Source organism: Eptesicus fuscus, chromosome 1, assembly GCF_027574615.1.
Source record: "Eptesicus fuscus isolate TK198812 chromosome 1, DD_ASM_mEF_20220401, whole genome shotgun sequence".
Classification (NCBI taxonomy): Eukaryota; Metazoa; Chordata; class Mammalia; order Chiroptera; family Vespertilionidae; genus Eptesicus; species Eptesicus fuscus.
Window position 1 is genome coordinate 74,958,452 of NC_072473.1, and position 15,956 is coordinate 74,974,407.

The 15,956-nt window shown below is 37.5% G+C and overlaps 1 protein-coding gene and 1 pseudogene across 1 annotated transcript in view; one reads left to right on the forward strand and one right to left on the reverse strand.

The window, feature by feature from the left end:
- Nucleotides 1–261: 261 nt before the first annotated feature.
- Nucleotides 262–719, reverse strand: LOC103300441 (ubiquitin-conjugating enzyme E2 L3-like; annotated as a pseudogene).
- A 5,683-nt stretch (nucleotides 720–6,402) lies between these two features.
- The window catches only part of NRK (Nik related kinase), a 198,682-nt gene continuing 189,128 nt past the window's right edge, over nucleotides 6,403–15,956 (forward strand). The window contains 2 exon segments of the mRNA XM_008157310.3: nucleotides 6,403–6,459; nucleotides 13,477–13,542. Coding sequence (XP_008155532.2) covers nucleotides 6,403–6,459; nucleotides 13,477–13,542 — 123 coding nt within the window.

Genomic DNA, 15,956 nt, shown 5'->3' on the forward strand with positions numbered 1-15,956 from the left:
TAAAATCTAAATGTAAATTGAAGATTTTGTATCAGTTTGCACGAGAAAAGAAACACCATTCTTTTAGAGTAGATTGAAGCAGTGATTTTTAAAATAAAGAAAGCAGAACTAGAACATCTTAAATTGTTAATTATTTCTTTATAGTTTACCTAAGACCACTTTTGATTAAGAAAACTGTAGAAAGTTAGTAACTGCCACAAGCCAACATCAGGTGATAGCCCGTGTCTGAATGCACTGCTTGGGGTCTCACATTCGCTGGAATCAATTGTGGCAGATTTTAGTCCACAGGTCCTTTCCCCCATATTTCTTTGTAAACGCTTCAGCATTCCTACAGGACTTTTTATGGTCCTTAGAGTATTCTTCAGTTAGGTCAACCCAAAAGGGGTGCTCAGGCTGAGAGACTGAATTACTTGGTTGGTTTTTGTTGCTGTCTCCAGTTTTCAGCACTAATTACTGGCAGACAGACCTGTCCCTTTTCAGAGATGTTGGGGTGATAGATCTTTTGTTTTAAATGTGATCTTTGGTGGTTTGGATGAGTATTCTGCTGGAAAGTTTATTTCTATTCTGAAGTACCCCTTATTATATGGAAGGTTGTCAGAAAAAATAAGCCCTTGGAAAGTCAATAAGTTAGCTCCATCAACCTAAATGTTAAGGGAGTTTTTCATTCTACATTTGTGGATTTCTTCAAGCTCCTCCATCAGCATCCTGCTGGCCACCATCTTGGATTTGGTGTTGCTGCTTTCCCAATGTGCATCTCGGCTGCTACCCCCCCTTTTTGTCTTCAATCAAAATGATATCCATCCTGCTTATGAGATTGATGTATTCTTTTCTACATAGATGAATAATTACTTAAAGTTCAGTGCTATTTTTTTCTTCTTTGAGTTTTCTCTCTTTTCAAAATATGCACTCTCTGGTTGTGGACTGCTAATCAAAACTCTTATTTTCTCAAGACTTAGTGATATTATGGAGATTACACACACACACCCACACACATATTTCTTCTACTTTTTCCTTTTTTAATGCATTGAGGTGACACTGGTTAACAAAATTATACAGGTTTTAGGTGCACAATTCTACCATACATCACCTGTACACTGTGTTGTGTGTTCACCATCCCAAGTCAAATTTCCTTTCATGACCATTTATACCCCATACCCTCCTCCTCCACCCCCACTCCACTTCCCCCAGCAATTACCACACTCTTGTCCCTGCCCATATGGTTTTTCTCTTCTTTATTATATTCTCTATACATTATGCATTCAAGGTCAAATACAAATTTTGTTGGACCTGAAGCTTTTATAATTTGGGAAGCTCACTTCAAAAAAGAAACATAAAATTGTTGATACAGAATAATTATGGCCACTCCCAGGCCCTTGGAAGTGCACATGAGGAGCCTTGAGGAATAAGATTCATTAGCATCAAAATAAATATTTTCCTGTTTGTATTTGTGCTGGATGAGGGAGGGTGGCTAACCTGCAGTTGTTAGGTTGAGAATTCCAGGACAAGGATAGTATGGCCTCCAAATAAAGAAAAGATTGAGAAAAAAAGGAAGCCCCATTACCAAAGTTAGAAATGTATCTGTCTTTTGGTTTAATTTCCCTGTTTCAGTTATCTCTATAAAATAATTGTCTTTTTATAGAGTAGCATTCCAGTTTTCAACATCAACAAGACCTATGCTCAGCTAGGATCAGATTTCCCAGGCCCCATTTTAGAAACAAGCATAGCTCAAATCCATGCTGAGCTTAAGAGCATTCCATAACAAGTGACAGAAGCTTTGCAAACTATGGTCAAAAGGCATATTTCATGACCTTTAGCCTGAGAAACATCAGGTGGTTTGTTGCTTTGTCCCCAGAAGAGTGGTGAATAAAAAAAAAAATCAAAAGGAGTGGTGGCAAGAGTGTTGGGGACTATGGCAGAAATCCTACAGTTGCAAAGATGTCTCCATAAAGAAGAAAGAAAGCCTTAAGACAGTCTTTTAGCCCAGTGGTTCCCAAAGTGAGTTCCCCCCTCTATAAGGAATTCCTGTGTCTCTTTGAGATAAGCTGTCCTAGTCCCTCACAGATATACTGGGAGGTATTGGACTGGAATGTTTGCAGTCGCAAATGTGTGAAAATATCTTTTCAAGAGATTGCTATATAACCTTATTTCACTATTCTCACCTAGGACCAGTAATGTAGACAAGAAAACTTGTCCTCATAGAAGTTTGCATGAAACTAATTTTTTTTTGGAAACTCTTTTTTATATATGAGGTGTCAAGGTAGAGGAAAAAGAATAAATGACAGAATCTTTGGTGTGTTTAAGTGCTTAATAAATATTTAATAAATCATTTTTTGAGATTCATTTAAAAGAGTCTACTACATGTTGCCAATCATAAGTACGTAAATGAAAAAAAGAACAAAAAGCAGCCTAGAATCTTTTGACTCTATATTTTTCACAACATACACATGCTCTTGCATTATAGTTTCTCCATAATATGGTGATTAGTAATTTATACGAAAAAAATAATATACAGTTCTTTGTATACAAAGACAAAAATACTGATTTTTGAGTTGTTTTAGCAAAAAGGTTGGCTGGCTGTACAAAGGAGGTGCTATCAGGGGCCAAACAGTGGAGAGATAGATGTACACTGGCCCTCTGGGAGATAAAACTCATAACCTTGGCCCCATGTCTACAGTACACCTACTATTTAATGTCTCAGTTCTGCTAAGCACCATTGCTCAAAAACACAGTCGCCTTCAGGTCTTCACTGAATAAAGTTTCTTCTCAGCCACAACACTCTCTGGAAGGAGTGGGAATGGATTATATTTTTAAAGCATTGAAAATTGCTGGGGGGGGGGGGTGTTCCCCTGGAACTTTCTTAAGCTTAAAATCCATTTTTCCCTATGAGGTGATCCACTTAGTAATCTCTGCTTAGGCAGGTCACTGACTACTCTTAGGCTAAAACTGGGTTCCATTTATTTTTATAAAGCTCTCGTTATTTCTGTTGGGAGGGCTTGAATGCTGAAAGGGGGAAAGGGGAACTGGATAGCTCAGGGGCCTAGCTAATGTCATCTGATCTCACTTACTCTGAGGCTTTTTTGAATTTGGCTCCTCTTCACACAGTCTCAAAATATGCACCAGCTCTTCAACAGTCATTGACAAGTAGGCTCTGGAGTCAGACTGCCTGAGTTGGAAGCCAGGCTCCTCCAATAACTAGTTGTGATGCTTTAAAAATGGTACTTCATCTCTCTGTGCCTCAATTTCCTTGCCTATGAAATGGAGTTAAGAACCTTGAAGAATTTTTGACTAAATTAAATTAGATAATATATACAAAACACTTAGTCCAGAATATATAGCAAGCACTTAATAAATTTTAGCTATTAAAAAATACCAACAAACGTTACAAAGCACTCAGGACCTTAAGATAACAGAATCGAATGGTGGAAAAGGGGATGGATTAAATAGGGGACATAGAATGTTGGTATAGAAATTACTTCTGGGTAAAATTCAATCTGATAAATTCCTAGACTCTGGATGGACTAGGGTTATTTTCATGCAGTTTGGGGTCAAGAAAGAAAGAGAGAGAAAAATAGAACTTTGGAAAAGGAGAGGGGAAGTGATGGTTGTGGGGTGAAGGGAAAAGAAGTCCTTAAGTTGGAAAATAAGTGCCCTCGGGGGCCATCTATTTGCCTTCTGGTCTGCTGGCTGGACTGACCTTCTCCAAGTGGGCCACAAAAATCCCCATAATAAAAGTTCACAAAGCAAAATTTCCATGCCCCTCCATGCTTCCATTTTCATTGAATATACTAATAACTTTTAAAATGTGAAGGTTTCCTGTCACATTCTGGTCAAAACTAATTGTGGCAAAATGCAGGTGTCCTCAAACTACTGCCCATGGGCCACATGCAGGTGTTTTTGCCGTTTTGTTTTTTTACTTCAAAACAAGATATGTGCAGTGTGCATAGAAATTTGTTCATAGTTTTTTTTTAAACTATAGTCCGGCCCTCCAACTGTCTGAGGGACAGTGAACTGGCCCCCTGTTTAAAAAGTTTGAGGACCCCTGCGGGCCTATGGAGTCATGAAGCTGCTAGCCTCCCATAGAGCCTTGCAACTAGAGCCCACTGATATAGCCTGGATTTTTTTCCTGGTTTGGACTTGTCCCCTTAGACAGGCTAAAACAGTCTCTGCCATCCCCAGGCTGGGACATTTCCCCACATCCTGCCTTCAGCAAACCGCATTGTCAGAAAGTCTTAACTTATTAATATGTCTTCCCTTTAGCAAAGAGGGTCTCAGAGTTCCTTTAAATGTTGTATTTCTTGATTCGATGTCTTAATTCCTAAAAAGTAGGTGTGTATATAAAAGCATAACTTTCTATTAACTATCTCACCTTCCCACCTGTAGCTATGAAATGCTATTTTCAGACTCACATTTTGCAAGATCCAGAAGTTTTACCAATCTTTTAGGGAATTTTAAACTGTGTTTTAAAGGGGCAAGGTTTTGTGAGGTGGAGTTGTCAAGATTTGAATTCTTGGAAATATAAGTTCTGTACGGCTCACATCATATTTGAATTAACATAAAAATTTGATTCAGAACACCCAAATTTCTTTTTTTCGAGGGGTGGTAGTTGGTTTTCTCAGCACCCATTAACAGGAATTTTTCTTTATTTAGCGAGACCTGGTTCCTCAGACAGGCTGTGGTGATTACAGAGCTCTGTGAGACTCAGAGTTTAAGGAATGTAAAGAGGTCAAGCTCGGAAGTGATAGATATACGAAATAATAAAAATCCACCAATATATAGAAAAAGTTAGAAGCGTGGGTCAGAAATGGTGAGCTCTGGGTCGTTGGGAAGAATTATGTAGGTAACTCTTCCTAGAGGAGATAGAAACTTCTTAATAAAAAGGAAAGAAAAAGGAAGCAAACCCCCCCGCATCAGGTTTCTACTCCGGAGTTCGAATGGTCTGTGAGCTCCAGGGAAAGTTGGCAGCTTCAGGACATTTTTCTAAAATGCTCTTTGCAAGTGCAAGTGCTTCGAAATTGTTTAGTTTTATGCACAGACTCCTTTTCCCATAAAGCCTTCAAAAGGAGCCTTACTTCTCAAGGGTGAATTGCGTTTAATCAGATTATTTAAGCCTTGTCTCAGGCCCCCTGCACTTTGTGGGAGAACGGAGGCGAACAGCCGGGGCGCCTGGAAACGTTTTTGCAACAAATGAGCAAATGAATGAAACCCAGCCAGAAAGCTGGAGACCAGGAAGGACGCAGGGACGTTTTGTGTGCATTGTGAGCGCGGGGAAATGCAAACTTAAGATCCGGTTAGCCTGGGCTTCAGAGACTCAGTCTCTCTTAATCTCCAGCACCTGTAACAGGTGCGGTTCTGACTGAGTGGCCAGGGGCTGGTATCAACTAACTGGGTCCATAAGAGATGCGGCCCGCCTCAAGGCGATTTCACACCGGTCCTGTTCACACCGCAGTGCCCTGGGCTAGAGGCTTTAAAAGCCGATCTGTAGCTTATTTGGTGCTCTCTATCCGCCTGTAAAGGGTCTCTCCTAGGTCTGATCCCTATGCCAGTGGCAAAACATTTCCTTATCTAATGATGAGTCTTTGCAATAAAAGGAGCAATAAAGTCAGAGGAACAGAAAGAGGAAATATACAACTAGAAAAGTTGCAAGCATTTCTTAGGCAGATTGGGGCGCGGGCTGTTTGAACTGTGGCAGTGCTGTGGGGCCCAGATTGGGAGCTTTGCAGATCGGACCCGTTTTCCAGGGCTGGCAGCTGCCTCGCAAAGTTTCCTGTGGAACACTCTCCAGCGGGGGCGGGGGCAGCGGGGGCGGCGGGCGCAGCAGTGGACTTGGGAGGGAGCAGGAGGGCGGGGGAGGCCTTGAGGGGCTGGCTCACAAACCGTTATAGTCCTTCAGCACCTCCCTTCTGCAGTACATCCCCCCCCCCGCCCCCCCCCCCCCCCCCCCCCCCGCCCGCAGCCCGCCTCCCTGCGCTCGCGGCTGCCCACCTGGCGACCTGACGCTGCACCAATCCCCTTCGAGCTGCTCCGGGAGGAGTGGAGGGGCACCTCCTTGCACCGCCCCCCTCCCCACCCTGAAAGAGGCGCACTCTGCCGGGGCAGACACTGCACTCTCGCCAGAGGAGCACTCCTCTAGTTTCTTGGTCTTACAGACGGAAGCTCAGGCTCTTCTCTCACCTTAGCCAAACTTGCTTTCCCGCCTCTTAAACTCAGGCTTCCTTCCATTCCTAGCTCTTTTCCCTCCACTTTCCTCTCTTTTATCTTCCACACCACAAATCCCCTATTCCTTTCCCCCCACTCTTTCACTTCTCTCCCCCCTCCCCCTTTCAACTCCTTAACCGCTTCCTCCTCAAACACCTAGAGTGTGCCTAAATTCCTCAGTCGCCCACTCCTGTTCCACTGGAAGCCATGGCGGGACCTGGGGGTTGGAGGGACAAGGAGGTCACAGATCTGGGCCACTTGCCGGTGAGTAGAAGAGACCCATCGCCCCCCAAATTGCTCTCTTCTTTGGGTTCTGAACATCCGGGAGGGCACCTACGTCCAAAACCTAGGCTAGGCTATAATTTTGACAGGACCACTGGTGCAGGAGGGGACCCAGAGAGCAGGTTTTGGAAAAGGCGCCCCCTGGACACTGGAGCCGCGCCAAACTCAAGGAAAGGCAAAGGGACCAGGGATTATGGAGGAGGGAGAATTGGCGGAGGTTATATGGACCCTAAACCGTGGACGTTTTCTAAATGTGGCCCTTGTTGTCTAGCAGCTTTCCTGTACCAGTCCAAGCTGCGCTCCAGGAGAGGCCAAAGAGGGCAACTTAGTATGGCTTCACAAAAGCATTTCTTTCTGTCACCCAGATGCCCTGTCGTGGTTTCCTTCTTGTTTTGCCAGCGAAGATGCTCACTCTCAGAATGACCTTTACATGTAGGTGATAGCGGGCTAAAAAATTAAAGCATTGGAGTTTCATTTCTCTTGCTTTCGAAAAGCACTTTCTAAAACCATCTTACTCTGCCAGGGCACTGTTCCCAATTCAGTATTGTGGGAGCAAAGAACTCGACGCCTCTTGAAGAAGTGAATTCTGCATGCATTTAAAAACAAACGTATTGCCCTCACTAGCTAACCAGATTTTCTCATGGTTTTCATTTGTGGATTATCCTTTTTCCGAATGCTCAGCTTTCTTCCAAAGTTGTAATTGATTGGTGAGCTATTATCGCCATCGTTATTACTAGACTTATTATTTTAGCAGCACCATTTATTTCATTGGCATCTGGTTTCTGGCAGATACTGGATCCCACCCAAATTCGTTTTTTAGGTTCTCTTTTTAGAGTGGCATTTCACCCACACCCTCTCTTGAATGTGAAGGGCCCCTGGATTCTGAAAGGGAATAAGCTTGCATGTGCTGGAATGATCCCCAGGCAACTGTAGTTCAGGCCTGCTTGCTTTGAGAAAAGCTAAATATTAACCTTGAGGTTATAGGACTATTCAAGGACGCAGTGCCTCAATTTTATTCATATTTGGCATTTAAAAATTGTCTCCTTGATGGTGGCAGACGCTTGTCTCCCTCAAAAATAGGACATTCCCCCAAACCTCAGCTCTATAATTTTACACTATAATGGTGTGGAGCAGGAGGTGATGCACATGAATAACATTTTAGCAAATTACTATTAGCCTTTAAATAATTATTAGCATTGTGGTTATTTGTGAAGCTTCATAAGATAAAGTCACAGAATTTTAAAAGATTAAATCTTTTTCCATCCTGCATGTACCCAGTGCATGAATGAATATGGAGGCTTCAATTGGTAGTTTCCTTTCTGAATAGAACTTTCATATTCCGACTAGATTTGTTCCCAAGAAAAGGTGTTAAACAAATGAATGGAATATCACTCTCTTCCAACATTTTCTGTGTATGGTGGGAGAAAGAGGAAAAAAGCAAACGAGGATAAATATGTGAAACTACACATGGGTCAACTGAAATAATATCATTCTAAAATTGACTAAAGAGTGGAATAGGAAGGACATCATAGAAACAATAGAGCAAGGAATTCTAAATCCAAGGAAAACTAAGAAAAAATGTATCGCCACAAAAAAATGGGAGGAGGGAATGGCTCAGACTAGCTGACCAGTTCATGGCCCCAGGACATAAGAACTTGGTGAGAGTGGAGGAGATAAGGAGAAAGGCTGTAATCTTTACATTGCAGTCCAGTGAAATATTAGTTTTCTGAGGGTTAGTGGTGGTGTAGAGGGGAAAAAGGCAAGGTTGGTTTTTAATGTAGGAGAAGGATAAGACACAAAACCAAGCATTGATGCTTGGCCTTATTTTATACACTTCATGAAAGCCTCATAAAGTTCTTAACTTCTGACAATTTCTAAATTTTTATTATACAGGAGTAATTTTATAACTCATTGTGAAGGTCTCCATAATCTGAACAAGTTATGCATAATTATTCCCTATCCTCAGACATCCAGCTCTAAACCCTAAGAAATCCAGCAGAAAAGTAGCACCCCTTTTACAATTTCTTGTATGTCAAATTTTTAGAGATGTGAAAAGTTCACTGTTAATTTGGTCACTGGGGCATTGTTTTTCAGTGATTTAGGATTTCTTTTCATTAGACTTATTTCCTGAGTCTCTGAAGAAGGAATAAAAGTAAATGAAAAGGTCAAGTAACATCTAATTTAGCTCCTTGGAAATTTGCATTTTGATGAAAAGTAAAGATGATAAAGTGAGCAAAAAAAGAAAAGATTGTATATGATGAGAACCCTTTCAATAATTATCCTCAATAGTATATATATGAAGGTTAGAAAGTTGGCACTTGTCAATACCAAGTATACTAATTTGGCAACTACCATGTAATGGGGGGTGATTCAGACCTTAGAGTTTCACATTGATAAAACAATTATTGCAGAGTATATAATAATTAAATATAAGTCTAGAATAAGATTTATATGTTATGTCCTTTGTTGGGCTGGCCAGCTAAATAACCAGAGGACACGAAACCTTAAGAGAGGTCAAGCTGCTGTGCAAATTGGGATTTAAAAAAAGTGGTGGGAGTTTTTTTTTTGTATTTTTGTTATTATATAGATATTATTGTTAAACTGAAAACAGTAAGCAAGAGTGAAAGCTGAGGAAGCAGGAGAGGGGTGAGGGAATTGTATAACTTATTTTGCATGATACCCTAAAGTTAGAGACATACAAAGCCAACATAATAATCAGTAAATGACAAGTCAATTATATTTTGTCTGTTAATTATTGGGTGCTGTAATTTTTTCTAATTGATTATTGAATAAATATCTCCTATAGATGACAAAGCAAAAAAGTACAGAGATTTGTGGTTTGTGCTTTCTTTTTGAAAAAAATTTCAACACTATGTATATAGACATCTATCTATATCTATATCTATATCTAATATCTATCTATCTATCTATCTATCTATCTATCTATCTATCTATCTATCTATATCTGTGTGTGTGTGTGTGTATCTTTTCCACCTTGCCTGCCAGCAATACTTGAAGTTATATATATATATATATATATATATATATATATATATATATATATATTCTTTTTTTTCTTAAAATGCATATGTCACTCAATCTTTGGGACTGGAAACTATTTCTTCATCTCCAAATCTGGCATGTCTTCACTATAATAGTCGCCTTTGCCTTATGTGCCCAGTATGGTAATGACATTCCTCATGGCTGTGGCCTTGGTATTTGATATTGCCATGTGTAGTCCTAATCTATATTGGGGTCAGGATTAGACAGGCATGGAGGACTGTAGTGGCAGAGGTGATCTGAAATAGCACATGATCCAAGAACTGTATTTAAATTACATTAGGTTTATATTTAAATATAAATCTCAGCTCTCCCAATCTTCCACAACCCAGAACAAATCTGTTTTCCATACTTAGTCATGAGAACCTTCCGACTTACCAAGTCCCTTAGCCTCCTGTTTTGAGGCAGTTTTACTTTCTTGTCCACAAGTATTGAAACATTCAAGATATCCTTCATTACATATTCTAGAGCATCACCCCAGCATGGCACTGTATTTCAATCTATTTTTTCAGTCTTCTTTTCCAGTTTCTAGAACAGTGGGTTTTATCTTAATGTATTAGAATAGTGCACAAGAATCATCTGGGGATCTTAAAACTCATCCTCAGAGATTCCAATTTCATAATTCCATGGTAGGGACAAGGAATCTGTGCATTTTAAATAAAATGTCCTACATGATTCTCATGTAGTGAGAGTTTATGTAGTCCACAGTTTGAGAAACACTAGTCTAGAAGAAGATATTATTTTTCTAAGTTTTCAACTTGAATTATGAAGCCCATTTCTCCACCTATCTCTGAAACTCACTCTGGCACTTCCAGTGTTATATCTGCTATTTTCAGGTTCTCTTTCTATAAAGACTTTTCACAAAATTGCTGTTTCATATTTAAAACAAAAGAATGAAAGCCTCAGCTATTCATTCTAGGTACTGTGCAATCTCTTTCCTTCCTCTAGCTCTCTGACTACTGGAATATGTTCTCTAGGTCTGCTTCATTACTGCTCTAAATCAGAAATTTCTTGTTACTCATAATGACCACTTAATGGTTCCCTTTTGTTCTTAATTTAATTTCTGCCTTATTTGGTTCTGTCAATCAGCTTCTGTCTCTGAGTCTCTTATATAACCAGTAAACACTGCCTTCTAGTGGTTCTTTTCCTTCCTGTTACCCCCACCCTTGCCCTTAATAAAATTATCCATCAAAGTGCTTCTTCTTTCTTCTCTGCTTGAATTCAGAAGACAGAAACAAGTCTTCTAAATTATAGGTGTCAAGGGTGCAAACAGTCCAGGACTTTTAAATTGTAACAGATAAATTACATAAACAGAAGAATCCAGCAAAGTCTAAAGTATTTGCCCAATATTTTATGGTTAAAATATTTTAGTAATTTATTTTGAGAAAAAAAATTTACAAATTGGAGTTTCTTAATTACTATTTTTTTTCACCAAACGGAACACCAAAGCATACCAAACCACCAATTAACCTCCAAATTGATATAGCAGTCATAGAAATAAAGATCTTTCCTCTTCTGCTTTTTTATCTTAGTGTGGTAGAGCAGAGGAGAGAACCAAGTAATTATGGAGACCCCTCTGATGTAGACCTTTTTAATTTCACAGTAGTGACTTATAAAAAAAAGAGGTTCCTTTTTAATGCTTCCTTCCTTGGAAGCCCAGAATAAACTATTTTCTAACTATAATTAAGTGAAAATTTTGATATAAGAAAGTAAGTAATATTACCCTGGTAATTAAGATAGTTCTTTTCCCCCAGTTTGACAGTCATTTAATATTAAAAATACTAGTGTGAAGATGGAGAATAAAAAAATATTCTATAAAACTAGTGAAAAATACTCTTAGAATAGAGTAGAACATTATGCTGAGATGCCTTTAAGAACAAGAGAAAAAAATAAAAACGTTTTTATTAAATGTGAGCATGAGGAGAATTAAGATGTTTTGGTCATTTGTGAGCAAGACAAATTTTCTATACAACATGAATATAAATAAAATAAGACTAAAAATTCCACAGGTATTTTATTGTCCCTGTCCATTTCCTTGGTGCCTTTTTTTTTTTTTTGAGTAATTAGATGCCTGAATTCAAAATTTATGAGCAAGGTACTTATGTCATTGAGAGGTAAAAAAAAAAAAAAAAAAGATTACATAAGTTTAAGATATTTTCAAAGATACAGAAATAAAGTTCAGCTAAAATTCAGCCTTAACTATAACAAAGAATGATTTTCCAATAGTAACCAGCTAACATATTTGATTCGTTTGACAGATGGCCCAATGCTCTTTCTCCATAATTGATCATCTCTAATATAAATCCCTCATTGATATAATTGAAAGAAATATGCTAAAGTAATAAAATCTTCAAGTCGAACCCTAGCAACTTCTCTATTGGTTAACTGTTTTCTATAAAATTTTCAGTGAGTTATAACAAGAGTAATATGCTAAATATCAAGGCCACTATAGCAATATATATTTACTTTTCTTGAATCCTCAAAATTAGTATTTCAAGAAACTTTGAATTTTCATTGGGAGTATATTCCTTGAACTATTTTTTTAATGATACAGTGCATATTGTGGCATTGATTTTGATGATGATTTTAAGAAAGTAGGCTGCTGTTTTCTATAACAACAGTTGTATCAATCCAGTGGAAACATGAATTTTAGAATGCTGGAATCTTAAATTTTGTCTTATAAGATTTTAGAGCTAGAGCTGGAAAATCACCTAACACAGCACCTTCATTTTATATGTGAAAAGTAAGTCCTGAAGAAAATAAATAACTTACCCAGAGTCATATAGTTAATTAATGGCAGAGCTAGGGCTTAAACTCCAGTCTCCTGACTCTATCTAGTCGAATACTTGTTGACTGAAGTAATCCCAGAATTGTGTCATTTTCCTATGATAGTTTTGCTAGATTATATAAATATCACACCAGTTTAAAGGAGTCTATAATTTCAGTATATACAGTGCATATGCTCAATAGTTTTTCTATTTAGCTCACATTTGTCACAGTAATAAAAATGTTTTCAAACAAGGTTAAACGAAGTTTGTGTTTATGAAAGGTGCTCTCTATAAGGTACATGAATTTTAAATAATTTGCCAACACAGCTACCACTTTGTGTATAAACTAGCATATACTTATACCTCATATGAGTTTTGATAAAATAGCAAAATAAGCTTCTAGACAAAAGTTTAAATAGTGATAAAAATGTTTTGTGGTGAATGAGAAAGGAATATCCATATTGTAAGGTAAGGAAACAATGTTCAAGGATGAATATGGAAGCCTTAGGAATTTACCCATAAACATGTTATATTTTGTATTCTATGATTCCATATTTAGGCTTAAGACAAAGAAAATATCAGTGATTTTGTGCCATGAAATGATATGCAAAGATTAGTTTAAAAGCAAACACCAACTTTGCCTAGTTTTTTTTTTAAGTGATGAACTTTTAATGCCATAATCTTGCTTTGTGATTCATATTTGGAGATGATATTCTTTCTTAACAATTACTATTATATGCATAAGCTATCTAGGTTTTATATCCAGTATGTACACCTCATTGCTATAATCTATTCTGCCTATCTGATTAGTACTAAAAAATGGATATTAAAAGTGCATTTCAATTGCAAGTAAATGAAGTCATTTCTATTTTAATATTCTCTCTAATTATATTATGACATGTACCTCAACTATACATAAAGGTATGCATTTTACAGTTTAATTATAATTAATATACAGTTACTGTTTCTTTTTTATAAATGACTACACTTATAACAGGGAGATTGTGACATGTCTATTTATTTGTTTGTTTATTTATTTATTTTTGGTGAATGACACTTTGGTTTTTCCCATTCTAAGGGTCCAACTTAAATTGGAAATACCATTCTTGATAGTTGAATGCTTGCCTATTTTTCCACAAAGATTGACAATTTTTGTTATACATGTTTTCAGGATCCAACTGGAATATTTTCACTGGATAAAACCATTGGCCTTGGTACTTACGGCAGAATCTATTTGGTAAGTGAAAACAGACTATATATTCATTCTTACTTTTCTAATAACAGCAGTGATTGCAAGGCAAAACCCTTCACTTCAAGTCAAATAATACAAAACACATTTCATTTCAAGAAATAAATCAAATTAAGATAGCTCAGTGACACCTGGGACAACTATTACAAAAGGAATGGATTTTCAATCTAGAATGAACCAGCCAACCAAACATAAGATGTAAAAAATTATTAGCAGAGAATTGATGAAATCACCAATAGAAAAGGAAACTAATTAAAATAAGATGTACCCAAATAAAAATATCACTTGTTTTATATTATACCTCCATACCATTCTAATTATTCACATTCAAATTTTCAACTGAATGTTACAAAAAGGAAAGCACCCATAACATTCAGTATCATACAGTGTACATGAGTGTGCACATGTGTGTGACAGTGTTTGCCAAAGAATCTAACAAGAAAAACTCTGCATTTATTTAGCAATTATTTGTTAAGCACAAAGTATATGCCAGGCACTGCGATAGTCTCTGGTGCCTGTTCTTCTGTGGCATGTGGTCTAGAAATGTGTAAGTGATTAAATGTGAGTATGTGTGTGTGGGTGGGAGAAGCACATCTATAAGTAAGCACATAAATAAATTACTGTATAATTGCAGTTGTAATATATTTATATAAGAAATTTCCTAGTGATATAAGAGCATCCAACAGGAGAGCTTATTTTAGATTTAAGGGTAAGCATTGGCATCCTTGCGGAATTGCTAGGTAAACTGATAGCAGCAGAACGAATATGAGATAACCAAACAAAAGCCAGGTTGATTCATTCTAGGCAGAAGCAGAGCAGTGTTAGAGACTGGGTTGGAGTAGGGGGTGCTTTAATGGCCCTATTACCTTGATCAGATGCCCTTCCCCCACTCTCTAATATGAGGAATACACAGTTTATCAATCTTGTGTAAGTTTCTGTACAAATGCAGTATTCTTCTTTTCCAAGCCTGTCCATCAAAAATCATATTACTGTTCCTAGGCTGATCCTTACTGTAGACTGACCACAGATCCTCCATATTAAGGCTGTGTAGAGGTGTATAGGTCAAGAAGAAGGGACTTCCTACTAGTTCAGACAAGGATGTCGTATGTTTGCCAAGTCTTATACCTTAAGGCTGCAGTTTCCCAGAAAGGGTTTCTTTTTTAAATTTATCTACCCCGGTTGGGATTGGCGGGGGGGGGGGGGTCTTTAAAATTTGCACAAAAGTGCTGATAGCATAGAAGTTGAATAGTAGAAAAAACTGATGGTGGAATGATCCTAAAAGCAGAAAGAACCTTGGTGAGTATTAGGAACAGAGAGAATGCCAATATTGACACAAGTTTTTTTCAAACCATTGTGTCCTTCCCTATTAAAGGAACCAGTGAACTATGGGCAGTTATGTCACAGGGATACATATACTGTATATTGTTTATGTTACCTCAATTGCATCCCAGACTAAATGATTAGTTAATATTTTGTGATATAGGTGAATTTTGCCACATTGTGCATAAATACCTACACCTTATGTAAGGAAGTTCCTCTTCTTTAAGGCACAGTTATAATATCCATATACCTATACACATTTTAATCTTGAGGTGTTTTTTTTTTTTTTTTGTGTGTGTGTGTGTGTGTGTGTGTGCGTGTGTGTGTGTATTCTTGTTTTTATTTGAAGATATAGAGCCATATCTTAAGAAAAAAAAACCTCATTAATATAAGATAAAAATCACAGGTAAGGTTAGATACCACAAAAATATGGTTTCTCATCATCAATCATCAGAACCATGATGCCATAAAAACAAGAAAAATGAAGAGGGTAAAAAGGTAAGTTGTGCATGACAATTTTTAAAAATTGGGGCTTATTGTGGTATACAGCAGGTCTTCAAATAATGTTGTTTTGTTCAATGTCATTTGTTCCATGTCATTTGATGAGATGCCATAGGAACTTAACTATTGCTTATATCAATTAGCCTATTATAAAATTGGTTTCCATTATAGTACATCATTTCATCAGAAGTTGGAGAACCCATCAACATTAAGTGAGGACTTACTTCAGTTTGTATTCAGTAAAATTTACTACTGTAAATGTACAGTTTTATGAGTTTGGACACATTCAGTCATGTAACTACCACCAGAATGATTTTTTCAATATACATCTTAAGTTACACAGTATAGACCTTCAAGTAATATCTACTTGAAAGAATATCCCTGTTCCACTAAAGCCTTTCATATATCAAACATAGTTATATTAAATTTTCTGTTTGTACTTTGAATATCCAAGTTATCTATAAGTCTTGTTATATTGATTACTTTGTTGAGAATGGGCTTTTTCCCTTGATTATTGTATCAGATATTTTTGTTTGAATGCCAGACATTATATGTAGAACAGTATTTATGTCTTGAAATGG